This window comes from Salvia miltiorrhiza, chromosome 8, assembly GCF_028751815.1.
Source record: "Salvia miltiorrhiza cultivar Shanhuang (shh) chromosome 8, IMPLAD_Smil_shh, whole genome shotgun sequence".
Classification (NCBI taxonomy): domain Eukaryota; kingdom Viridiplantae; phylum Streptophyta; class Magnoliopsida; order Lamiales; family Lamiaceae; genus Salvia; species Salvia miltiorrhiza.
The window spans coordinates 42,311,968-42,324,445 of record NC_080394.1 but is presented as its reverse complement, the minus strand read 5'-3'; the positions used below and the strand labels follow the sequence as shown (position 1 = coordinate 42,324,445).

The following is a 12,478-nucleotide window of genomic DNA, read 5'->3' as shown; positions in this document are numbered from 1 at the left end:
CAAACACACACACACACACACACACACACATATATATATATATATATATATATATATATATATTAGTACTGTATATATTTCAGTATAAATTTTGTATAAGTTATTTTTAATATAATGTGTATATATTATATTATCTTTAATTTTGCCATATATATATGGTTTTGATTTGGACGAAATTAAAATTCAGTGTATTTATATAACAACTTTATATAGTTGAAAAAATACCAAAATTCACTAATAATTTGCGGATTTACAGTTAATTAACGCCTCAAAAAAATATGTTGTGAAATCCAAATCAGTAAAAAGTAATTAAAAGTTCCAAAAATCCTTTCAAGACTAATACTCCCTCTGTCCACGAAAAAGTGCCCTACTTACCCCTTTTTTCTTGTCCACGAAAAAGTGCCATGTTTACCTTTTTGTACATTCATACCCTTTACTTTTCAATTTATTTACAACTTATGTCATTAATAAATCCACACTTTTATTTAATCTATGCAATTAACCCACACAATTAATCCCATTTATTTATTTATTTTCTTAAATTTCAGTTTATTTATTTATTTATTTTATGAATTTCAAGTTTATTTATTTATTTATTTTTGAATTTTTAGTTTATTTATTTATTTATTTATTTCCAGTTTATTTATTTATTTTCTGAATTTTCAGTTTATTTATTTATTTATTTATTTCCAGTTTATTTATTTTCCATTTTATTTATATATTTATTTTCTGAATTTTCAGTTTATTTATTTATTTATTTTCTGAATTTCAAGTTTATTTATTTATTTATTTTCCAGTTTATTTACTTATTTATTTATTTATTTCCAGTTTATTTATTTTCCAGTTTATTTATTTCTAGTTTATTTACTTATTACTTATTTATTTATTTATTTCCAGTTTATTTATTTATTTATTTTCTGAATTTTCAGTTTATTTATTTATTTATTTTCTGAATTTCAAGTTTATTTATTTTTGAATTTTCAGTGTATTTATTTATTTATTTATTTTCGAATTTCTAGTTTATTTATTTTCCATTTATTTATTTATTTATTTTCTGAATTTTCAGTTAATTTATTTCCAGTTTATTTATTTATTTATTTATTTCCATTTTATTTATTTATTTTCTGAATTTCAAGTTTAGTTATTTATTTATTTTCCAGTTTATTTACTTATTTATTTATTTATTTCCAGTTTATTTATTTATTTTCTCAATTTTCAATTTATTTATTTATTTATTTTCTGAATTTCAAGTTTATTTATTTTTGAATTTTCAGTTTATTTATTTATTTTCGAATTTCCAGTTTATTTATTTTTGAATTTTCAGTTTATTTATTTATTTTCGAATTTCCAGTTTATTTATTTTCCATTTATTTATTTATTTATTTTTCTGAATTTTCAGTTAATTTATTTCCAGTTTATTTATTTATTTATTTATTTCCATTTTATTTATTTATTTTCTGAATTTCAAGTTTAGTTATTTATTTATTTTTGATTTTTCAGTTTATTTATTTTCCAGTTTATTTACTTATTTATTTATTTATTCCAGTTTATTTATTTATTTTCTCAATTTTCAGTTTATTTATTTATTTATTTTCGAATTTTCAATTTATTTATTTTCTGAAAATTTTATTTCCAATTTATTTATTTTCCATTTTTTTATGTATTTATTTATTTATTTATTTTCTGAATTTCAAGTTCATTTATTTAGTTAGTGCAAGATTAGTAAAAGTAACCACAATACATTAACACTACCCTTTTAGTCTTTTACACCACTTTTACACCACATTTTTCAGCTTTCTTAAAACCCGTGCCAGCACCCAAATGGGGCTCTTTTTCGTGGACGGAGGGAGTAGAAAATTTGAAAGAACAATATCTATATATTTTAGTGGAAATTTTAAATAAATAATAATAATCATTAGATAAAAAGGTTTTCTTTATTTAATAATGCATCGCTCGAGAATAATACTAGTATTGACAAACGCTTCCCCTGCACCAATTAATAGGTAAATTGGAACTGGAGATTGAATCCGAAAGAGGAAATGAAGAACCAGTGGTATTATTTAAAAAAGAAAAAAGAAAAAAAAAGAAAAAAGAAAGCACATGTAGCCGCTGTACATGTACTGTAAGTACTCTTCAATCCGGCGCCGCGTTTGGCTTTTAACAATGGCGCTGTCTTCGTGGATTTCTCGATTGCGTTCTTCCTCAAGACCTATTTACACCAAATTCCGGAACTCTCTCTCTCACGACCACGGAGCCGCCGTGACAGGGAGCCCTGCTGCGGTGGAACGCTTCCGGAAACCGTCCTTTTCGCATTGGGATAACTCTTTGCTTCCGCTGGCTTTCGCTCTCTCCGCCGGCTCTCTTGCTTTGCATTCTTACTTCAATAACAGCCCATCATGCTGCGAAGCCCCAAATCTCGATCAAACGTAAGAGTTCTGTTTGAAGTTAGTGTTAGTGGTTTTCCTCTCTTTTTTTTTCCCCTTATTAGTTTAGACAACGGCAGCTATACTTCGAAGGTTTGAGTAAACGTGCGGATTATCCCTTACTCTGTTTGTGTTATTGGTGCTCCTGGTTGTGCTTTGATTGGTTACTCTTCTGAACTGGATACAAATCTCATGAATTGTTTACTGATATCATGCAATCGAATGATGTGTGTGTGTGTGTGTTTTCCTGGGTGTTTTGCTGGTGGATTATTTGTAAATCGTTTGTTTCATTGGTTGGAGGTGAATGCATATTAGTATGTTACTGAAGCTAATTGAAGTTAAGGTGTTTTTTGTGAATAACTTCCATTTTAGTGATAAAAGACTTGGCGGCACAGACAGCATGAATTATGTGGTGAAAGGATCACATAGAGAAGTTCCGCAAGAGCTTATCAATGAACTCAGTGTCATCTGCAAGGTATTGACCGTTAGTGTCTCATTATGACTTAATAAATTAGCTTTGGCTGATCTGATATGCTTGTGTTGACTATAAGTATGTGTTGCACACTTCTGTATTATATATATGGCAAACTACTAAATATCCTATTGCTTATCTAATGGGGATTTTGTAATGAAAATCTGGTACAGGAGAATATGACAATGGACTATGATGAGAGGTACTATCATGGTAAGCCACAGAACAGCTTTCACAAAGCAGTGAACATCCCTGATATAATTGTTTTTCCAAGGTGAGACTGATTTCGACTATGCGAAACTTGTATGTTGACTTGTATGCATACTTCATAAGGTGTTTAATGCATGAATTCTTAATATAAGACATGTATTTAAACCGTTTCTGTGGTGGTTGATTACCTTGGATTGTTTTTTCCTTGTAACCAACATAAATGTAACACCTGGTCATAGAAGGGTAAAAACTACAATAGTTGTTAGGTCAGAGTTCAGTCCTGGAAGGATGCCATTGTGCCAATCATCAATGACATGACAAGTAACTTTCACATCTAGGCTTCTTTATTTTATGTTGTTAATCATATCAGAAAATATATTAATAATAGCATGAATAGTAGTGAGGAATTATACAAGGCATTCGTGCACTTGCATACCTGACTTCCTATTGTTGTAGGATCTGCACTTATTTTGTATGTTTTTGTGATTTATTCTTCACCATTATTCTTTTGATAGTCGGGCCAGAGGAAATCATTTGTACATGATCTGATTCCTGTAGCTCTTTGTGGCAGTGTGGCACCCTTATATCATGTTCGTATTTTATGTCTTTTCTACAGGTCTGAAGAGGAGGTGTCTAAGATAGTTGCATCCTGCAACAAGCATAAGGTTAGAGCTGCTTTTCATACCATCCTGTGCTTTTGTAGTCTCAGAGAATTTAATGGTTTAGGTTTATGACCCACTCTCTTACTGTTGATGGCAGGTTCCCATTGTGCCATACGGTGGAGCTACCTCTATTGAAGGCCATACCTTATCTCCTAACGGTGGAGTTTGCATTGACATGACACAAATGAAAGTATGAAAAGCTCCCCTGTCTATATGTTACCACCAAATCCATATTTGTGGTGAATTCATCTCCATAACAGTGAAATATATTTCATTCTAGTTGCATGAACTATTTAATCTTAAGTCATGGTTATTGAATGTATGATGGTTATGAATCTATCTGTGCTACTGCATGACTGCATCATAGATGTAACTTATGATGCAACTTTCTTGCTGACTTTTCCTGTATGGCTTGTTTCGACCTAGTGACTCTTCCACAGAGATGATTTTGTTGGCTGGTTCCTTTTTGGGGGTTCTCCGTTTGTTGTTTCATTTGCTATCTACGGAAGATAATAAACTGTATTTTCACAATTCTCAAAATTTCTTCCCTCTGCAAGTACTCATCTCCCAGTGTTGAATTTCTGAGTGAAGATTTCTCTTCCATCATATCAATAGTTGTGACTTAGCTGGAAATCATCTTTGTTACTTACGTTGCTAACTTTTCAAATTGTAGCGTATCAAATCATTAAATGTTAAGGACATGGATGTGGTTGTTGAGCCCGGAATTGGGTGGATGGATCTTAATGAATACCTCGAACCTTATGGTTTATTCTTCCCTCTGGATCCTGGTAAGCTGCTGCATCTCTTCTCATTTTTGGTGCTTTTGCATTTTATTTGTAGAGAATTTTTAAATGTCTCTGGCTAGGTTTATGATTTCCTTGTAAGAATATGCAGTATTGGAACAGTTAATCCAAGAAATTGAACCTATATCGTGTGTAGGAGAACAAATGAACTCTTTTAATTGAATTTTTCTTTTGCTGTGAGGATGACTGCTTAATAAGTTTTTGATAACCAAATCCTGATGGGAGCCTCTACTATCAAGAATTAAAGGTTGCATTTCAGTTTGGTTGTTTGGTGTTTTGCATTCTGAAAACTGAAGGTATAGATGTTCTTCAAATTAGAGGATTTCGCAGTTGCCTTTATATGATTTCCTTAAGTAAAGGATGACTGCTTAATATATATGATTTCCTCTGGATCCTGGTAAGCTAGTGATTTTCACATCAATATATTATGTAACTAAGCTGGTCCTCAGGTCCTGGAGCAACCATTGGTGGGATGTGTGCTACACGTTGCTCTGGCTCTTTGGCTGTAAGGTAGTTGTTTTGTTTCAGATTTAGAAGCATAAACATCGTTTACCATATCTGTGGAACCTTATCTGCTTCTGAATGATCATAAATTTTATGGAAATACTAGTAGTGGCTGATGATTTCGTGCACAGAAATATTACTTTTTCTAAACTAACAGCATCGAACATCAGTTGCTGCATTGTGTGATAACCTAGCTTTATGTGCCTAGACAAGTTGTTTAGTAGCTGGTTAATTTAACTGATGCCATTGCATAAGATCATCGTTTCAGATGTTGTATAGGGGAGAATCTAGATTTTAGAACTAATCTGCATCATTCTTAATTCAGTTTAATTATTTCATTTCTAGTTTGTAGGTATGGAACTATGCGCGAAAACGTCATTAACCTTAAGGTATGTATATTTCTTCGCAAATTCCTTATGGTCACTGATATCAAACTCATGATGCTTATTTCTTTCAGGTGGTTCTAGCCAATGGGGACATTGTCAGGACTGGGTCTCGTGCCAGGAAAAGTGCTGCTGGGTGTGTTCCATATTTTGAATCTCTGCCAATATAAGTTTGTTCCATATCCTAATCAGTTAACAAGATCTCTTTTTTCTTGGGCTAGTAAAACTTTTATTGTCTTCATTTCACTATCTTAGCTTTTATCATGGCCAATTTATATGTTAACCTTTGCTGAGTAACAACTGCTAATTATTAGCTAATTTATCTCAGATATGATTTAACACGCCTCATGATTGGAAGTGAAGGAACATTAGGTGTGATAACAGAAGTCACATTACGTCTCCAAAAGATCCCTCAATTCTCAGTGGTATTTCCATAGGACTTCCTTGTACTGCTTCTCTCTCTTTTGATCCTCACCTGTTATTCTTAATTTGAAGCTGAAGATCGTATGCTTTATCACAAGCTCATGTCTAATGACTAATAGTGAGGTTATTGTGGTGTTAAGATGTAAATATTTACTCTATCCTATAATCCATCACACCAGTAGAAGAAATGAAGGCCTTGTTGAAATTGAAAATAAATGAATAAATCTCTTATCATGCAATTTATCCATGACTTTCCCCGGATTGCAAATACGATAGCTAAGCATCTTTCTCTAAACAAATTGCATGATGTCAAACACTTGCTATGGGATTGGTGCTTTCAGATTACTAGATCGAGAGTTGCAGCGTAGCATGCTCAGGTTTCTAAAAAATAATTAAAAATGCTGAGGCAGACATGTATATGTGTGTGTGTCTGTCTGTGTGTGTGTGTGTGTGTGAAAATCTCTTTCTAAGATATAAAACACCACCCCCCCCCCCCCCAACCAAAGTGACCTGCTCTAGAACAATTATTTGTACCTCAGGATGCTTTTAGCCTTTCTCTTCCTGTAACAAACTTCTAGATTTCATATAGGAATACCTGCAAAACTGCATGATATTTTTGCTGATGTGATTATATATTTATCTTATTTAGTATACAAAATTTGTAAGGCATTCCTGTCTAGATAGTGGATAGTGATAAATATGGCAATAATGGGGCATTTATTGTTTGTATGATGTTGAAGTTGGAAATTTTGCTCCTATACACCAACTGTTGTGGCTTTCAAAATTTTAATAGGTTTCACTTGAAATGGAACCCGTGTGTTATGACGAGTGATATTTTTGACAAGGTGACTTGTTTAAAAGCTGCACATGGGCTTACTTGAGTAGTTCTGTTTTTAAATTGTTTAATAGGTAGCAATGTGTAACTTTCCAACAATTAAAGATGCCGCAGATGTTGCTATTGCCACTATGATGTCTGGTATACAGGTTAGTTTACTTCTCCAAAATTGGTCTATTTTGTTGCATATATGTTGCTCTCTCCTAGTTTTTCTCGTAGTAGTTACACATAGTTGATAGCATGGAAAGATAAAGATGTTGAAGGAGAAGCTAGTATATGCTGCATGCTTGTATTATCTTAGAATTGCTCTGCATAATCTTCCATTCATAAGAACTTTGTGAAGATGCAGTTACTTGTCCGTTTCATCCTTTTATCTTATTCTGTATCATGTAATAGGTATCAAGGGTTGAGCTTCTGGACGAGGTTCAAATCAGGGCAATCAACCTTGCTAATGGGAAAAGTTTACCTGAAGTCCCAACTTTGATGTTTGAGTTTATTGGCACAGGTGAATAGTGTTATGTTTGACTAACAATTGAATGCATTTCGAGCACAAATTTTTCTGGTTTTTTTAGCTATGTTTCTTGGTAGAGGAAGTGAGGCTAAGAAAGTTCTCCACTTCTATTGTCAACTAAAATATTGCTTCAATTATTATTTATAGCACATAATTGTATTTACCTTCAAAACCTGATATGCATCTTTGTTTCTTATGTTGTCTTTTGGTTTCAATAATGGCAGAAGCATATTCTCGTGAACAAACACTTATGGTTCAGAAGATTGCTTCTGAGCACAGTGGCTCAGATTTTGTGTTTGCAGAGGAACCTGAATCAAAAAAGGAACTTTGGAAGGTACACCAGATGTAAATGCTTAATTTTCTGAGTTACCAAGTTATCGTCATTTCTATTTGCACTTCCAGAAAAAGAATAAAAGAAAAGTACCTCCTCTGAAGCTTCAGTCAGAAGGTGATTGAAGAAAAAACTTGTCCATTCTGTATCTAATTTTTTCTTCTATGGTCTTTTTCTCATTAGATACGTAAAGAGGCACTCTGGGCATGCTTTGCCATGGAACCAAATTCCGAAGCATTGATCACGGTTAGTTTTGTCTAACGTTCATATTCTTACACGTTAGACATACAAATAGTCATTCATATTCTTACACGTTAGACATACAAATAATCATTGAGCAATACGTCTTAATAGTGACTTTCTCTAGTGTCTCTACGTTCATATTCTTACACGTTAGACATACAAATAGTCATTTTATACCTGATTTAATCTTTACTCCATTCTGGAAGGTGCAAGTCAATCTTTAATATACTAATAGTTCCAAGCTAGTTTATGCAGAATTAACCAGTAAATCAAACTTGTTATTTTCTTTGCTATCAAAATGTTTCTCCCTATATTGCAGTTTTTTTTTTTCTTTTGGCTAGCACGTGGTGTCTTACCTCTTATTCGAGCTGTGGGCTATTTTCATATAAATTCTAATAATGTAGGATGTATGTGTTCCACTATCTCGCCTTGCGGAACTAATATCAAGATCCAAGCAACAGCTAGATGCTTCACCTTTAGTTTGGTACTGTACTTTCCAAATCCTTTTAAGCCTTATACACACTGCTTCAACTATTCCTGATGCACATGGATGCTACAACAGCACGGTTATTGCTCATGCTGGTGATGGTAACTTCCATTGCGTGGTTTTGTTTGATCCTGACAAAGAGGAACAGCGAAAGGAAGCTGAGAGATTAAACTGTTTCATGGTGCATGCAGCTTTGGATATGGACGGTATGCAATCAAATCCAATCATTTAATTTGTTGGCATCTCATAATTTCACTCAATAAGCAAACATTTTTTGTAGCATATTGTAGAATATTTAGCACACAATAAGTAAAAAAGATCTATATTGAAGTTAATCCACACATTTGCATGATCAGGAACATGCACAGGGGAACATGGTGTCGGCACAGGAAAAATGAAGGTACAGTGAATGCACGAAGCATTTGATTTGGTGAAGCTTTGGAAGAGAAAATCACTGACCCCCCTAATAACAAAATTAATTAAACATGTATTGAACGTTTCAGTATCTGGAGAAAGAGCTGGGAATGGAGGCTTTGCAGACAATGAAAAGGATTAAAGCTGCTTTAGATCCGAACGACATCATGAATCCAGGAAAGCTTATCCCTTCGCATGTATGCATGTAATTCTGCTATGCTGCAGTTGAGTTCGTCACCACGTGCTCTAATTCTTGGATCTACAGCACGACGGCCTACGACACAGTTGCAACATGTATGAAGAGAATTGCATTTGTAGTCCTGCTTTTTTACTGTTGTAAAAAAATGATGCATTTTTCAGATTTCACCACATTCAAATAAGAAATCCTGCGTTTACTGTTGTAAAAGTAATAATGCATTTTTTAGATTTCACCACCTTTAAATAAGCCCTCTCTCTCTCTCTCTCTCATATTTTATAAGTGCCGAGTTGGTACCGAAGCAACAGTCTTTCTTGCTACAAGAATTAGTCATTTGATCTGATATTAAAAAATTAGAGACATAATTGAAGAATTGGTGATTCTATCTTTAAATGAAATCTAAATTTTATACTAAATTGAGTGCACAAATTCTCGTGTGCACTCGGGTGCACCGTGCACCTGGGTGTATAGTGTCATTTCGACAAAATGATAGTGTCATTTCAATATAATGTTAGTGTCATTTCATGACAATGTTATATATATATAATACGATACTATCATTTGTACAATAAAATAGTATTAGTGTCATTTCAAGATAGTGTTAGTGTTAGTTTCATTATTTAGTGTAAGTGTTAGTGTCATTTTGTACCCGGGTGCACAGGAGACCACCTCAATTGAGTGTCGATGAGAGTGAGGTCCCATCACTAAGAAGATCAGTTGAGTCGAGAAGTATGAGCCCCAAAAGGAGAAGCCTTTCATGCCCTCATATTGAACGAGACGAAGGCTAAAATTGAAGCAGCTGCTCTGCGTATCTCCACATGGAGGAGAAGCACATCTTTTAAAACGAATTGCCAAAATCTTACTTTTTGGCAACCTATCTTTATAACGTTTGTTATTGAATTCGTAGAATAGACAAGTTTGAGGGAGCCGAAACTATTCAAAACTTTCTTCTATTGTTGTGACGTTGACATCCGATTTATTATTATTAAAAAGCCATTGAAATATTCAAATAATTGAAGAATTGGTCATTTTATGTAAAAATTTTAAAGCCATTATGGCCAACAAGGATTTTTTTTTTCTTTTCAATTTATAACAAAAAATTAATGGAAGAATTGGTCATTGCGCGTATGAAATTTAAGAATGTTTTCTTGTCCAGTTTATAACGATAAAAGATAGTGGAAGAATTGTTCATCTCATATGAAGTTTTAAAAGGACTTGAACCTTCGATATTATACAAATTAAAAAAAAATAATAATAATACCACTAAGCAGTGACAGATCCAAGATTTTTAAATTGAGAATGCAATAAATAATTACATGATCATAAATGTAAAAAATATTTAAGGATAAAAATAAACATATCCAAAATATTCTTTAATTTTGAAGTTTATGGTTTGTTCTTTAATTGGGTTTATATTTTTCTTTGAAGTTATTCTTTTAAGAGTCAATATATGAAAGTAGTCATTTTCTTTAAGTAAATTTAAAGGGTTAAGTACCAGATTTCCTCCATCGATGGCGTCCCAATCGCGTTTAGCCCCCTACCGTCATGGGGGAGAGCTGCCCACTACCTCAACGTGGCTTTATCGCACCCCTAAATGACTAACCTACCCCTAAGACTAAAATTAAAAAAAATAATAATTTTTTTACTCCCCCCTGCCCTGTCCACCCCAAGACCCCCATCCCCCCCTCAATTAGATCTATGAATTCATAATTTAATGTTCTTAACTTCGCAACCAGATTTATGAATTCACAACTTAATTTTCTTGAATTCACAATCAGATTTATAGATTCACAACTTAATGTTTTTGAATTCACGACCACATCTATGAATTTCCAACTTAATATTCTTAAATGCACAACCAGATCTATGAATTCACAACTAAAACTAAAATTCACAACTAGCTCGATGAATTCACAACTGAATCATTAGTGTTGGTTGTGAATTCTCGAATTCACAACTAGTTTGATGACTTCACAACTAAAATCACGCCGACGAAAGGTGTTGGTAGGAAGCCCTTTGGCTGTCCATCGCCGTTGCGAGGTCGCCACCCTTCTTCAGCCTCCGGCGAGTATCCCTTCCGTTGCCCAGCAACATCTCGATAAACGCCTTGCGTTCACAGAGATCATCGATTTTTCCGGAGAAAAAGTTATGTACCATATTCGAAATTATTGCCCAGCAAAAGTTCCGATAAGTTTTAATCCCAATTCATCAACGATTCTAGAAAACAAATTCTAGAATTTAATTTCGATTAACCCATAATTAATTAGAACACAAAACAATTACTCTTTCCGTCCCAATAATGAAGACACACTTCATTTGGGCACGGAGATTAAGAAGATGTAGTTTATGTGATAAAGTATTGTAGCCCACATCATTAGTGTAGTTGATTAACTTTTGTTTATTGAATTTATTTACTTTTATTTTAATTTTCAAATTGTTTTTTCAATTTTAAAAATTCAGAATTTCGAAATTTTTAATTAATTTAATTATTCTCATTATTTTTTTTTTCGATTTTTCTGTTTGTAGTTTTTTTTTTTTAAGTTATTGTTTCTTTCCAAGAAGGTGGCAACAGTGCTCTAGTGTTCCAATACAAACCACCGCCGACCACCACCACCGCCACCGCCACCGCCGCCGACCACCACCAGCAGTCATTTTTAAAGAACCCAGAAAAGCAAACCTTGAAATCGCTCTCCCCGTCACCCGTTAAAGAAAAATCAAAGAAATATTGAAAGGAACAGAAAAGCTAGCCTTTGATCCGGCGCGCCATCAGCGCTGTCCCCGTCACCCATTTTCCCTTCGCCCCTGCTCCTTCGGATCTGAGATCCCCAAATTCATACCCCCAAATCAGAAATAATCTCCAAAATCAAGGTCTTCATAGGCATGAAACAGAAATAAATCTGCAAATTTGAAACCCAAAAGGCATTGCAGGGGCGGCGGCCTTCCTGCCGTCACTCTGATTCGCCGGAGAAAGAGAGATAAACGACCGTCGATGAGTGTTGTTGACTGGTGCGTGAGAAAGAGAGGGAAGGAGGCAGGAGGGTGAGATGAGCGAGGGAGATGGAGAGGGGCCGGAAGCCATAGCTGCTGTAACAGTGAGATGAGCGAGGGAGATGGAGAGGGGCCGGAAGCCATGGCTGCTTTAACAGAGAGAGAGAGAAACGATGGGTGGCTGTGAAGAGATAGCAAAACTATTGGAGAGAGAAACTATTGGTAGGTGAGAGAAAAGAGTTAGGATTTAGGTTTGTATAAAACCTTAATTAATTCATGTTAATTTTAGCCCAAAATAGAAATGTGTCTTGTTTAATGGGACAACCCGAAAATGAAAGTGTGTCTTAAATAATGGGACGGAGGGAGTATAAATCGAGCTCCGGGCTCTGTTACCATTGTTGAAAATTCTTGACATCATGTAATGATATGCAGTTAGAATAACTTACTTGTTGTGTAGCAAACAATATTGTAGCAATTCCTGCAGTTGAATTCACTACTATTGTATCCACTAGGACTGGTAACCGATTCAATTCGGTTAAAATTGAACCGATTAACCGGATTTTATTATATCATATTTTATTATTTTTAAATTA

The 12,478-nt window shown here is 33.9% G+C and overlaps 1 protein-coding gene across 1 annotated transcript; it reads left to right on the top strand.

The window, feature by feature from the left end:
* The first annotated feature begins 1,989 nt into the window (after positions 1 to 1,989).
* On the top strand, positions 1,990 to 9,146 carry LOC130997108 (D-lactate dehydrogenase [cytochrome], mitochondrial). The gene is made up of 18 exons (XM_057922373.1): positions 1,990 to 2,426; positions 2,796 to 2,898; positions 3,069 to 3,169; positions 3,722 to 3,770; positions 3,865 to 3,957; positions 4,441 to 4,555; positions 5,020 to 5,080; positions 5,427 to 5,463; positions 5,532 to 5,593; positions 5,786 to 5,882; positions 6,790 to 6,864; positions 7,112 to 7,220; positions 7,451 to 7,560; positions 7,741 to 7,803; positions 8,205 to 8,284; positions 8,363 to 8,493; positions 8,644 to 8,687; positions 8,791 to 9,146. The coding sequence occupies exons 1-18, from the start codon at positions 2,116 to 2,118 to the stop codon at positions 8,908 to 8,910; spliced, it is 1,761 nt and encodes a 586-aa protein (XP_057778356.1). The 5' UTR covers positions 1,990 to 2,115; the 3' UTR covers positions 8,911 to 9,146.
* Positions 9,147 to 12,478: the final 3,332 nt, after the last annotated feature.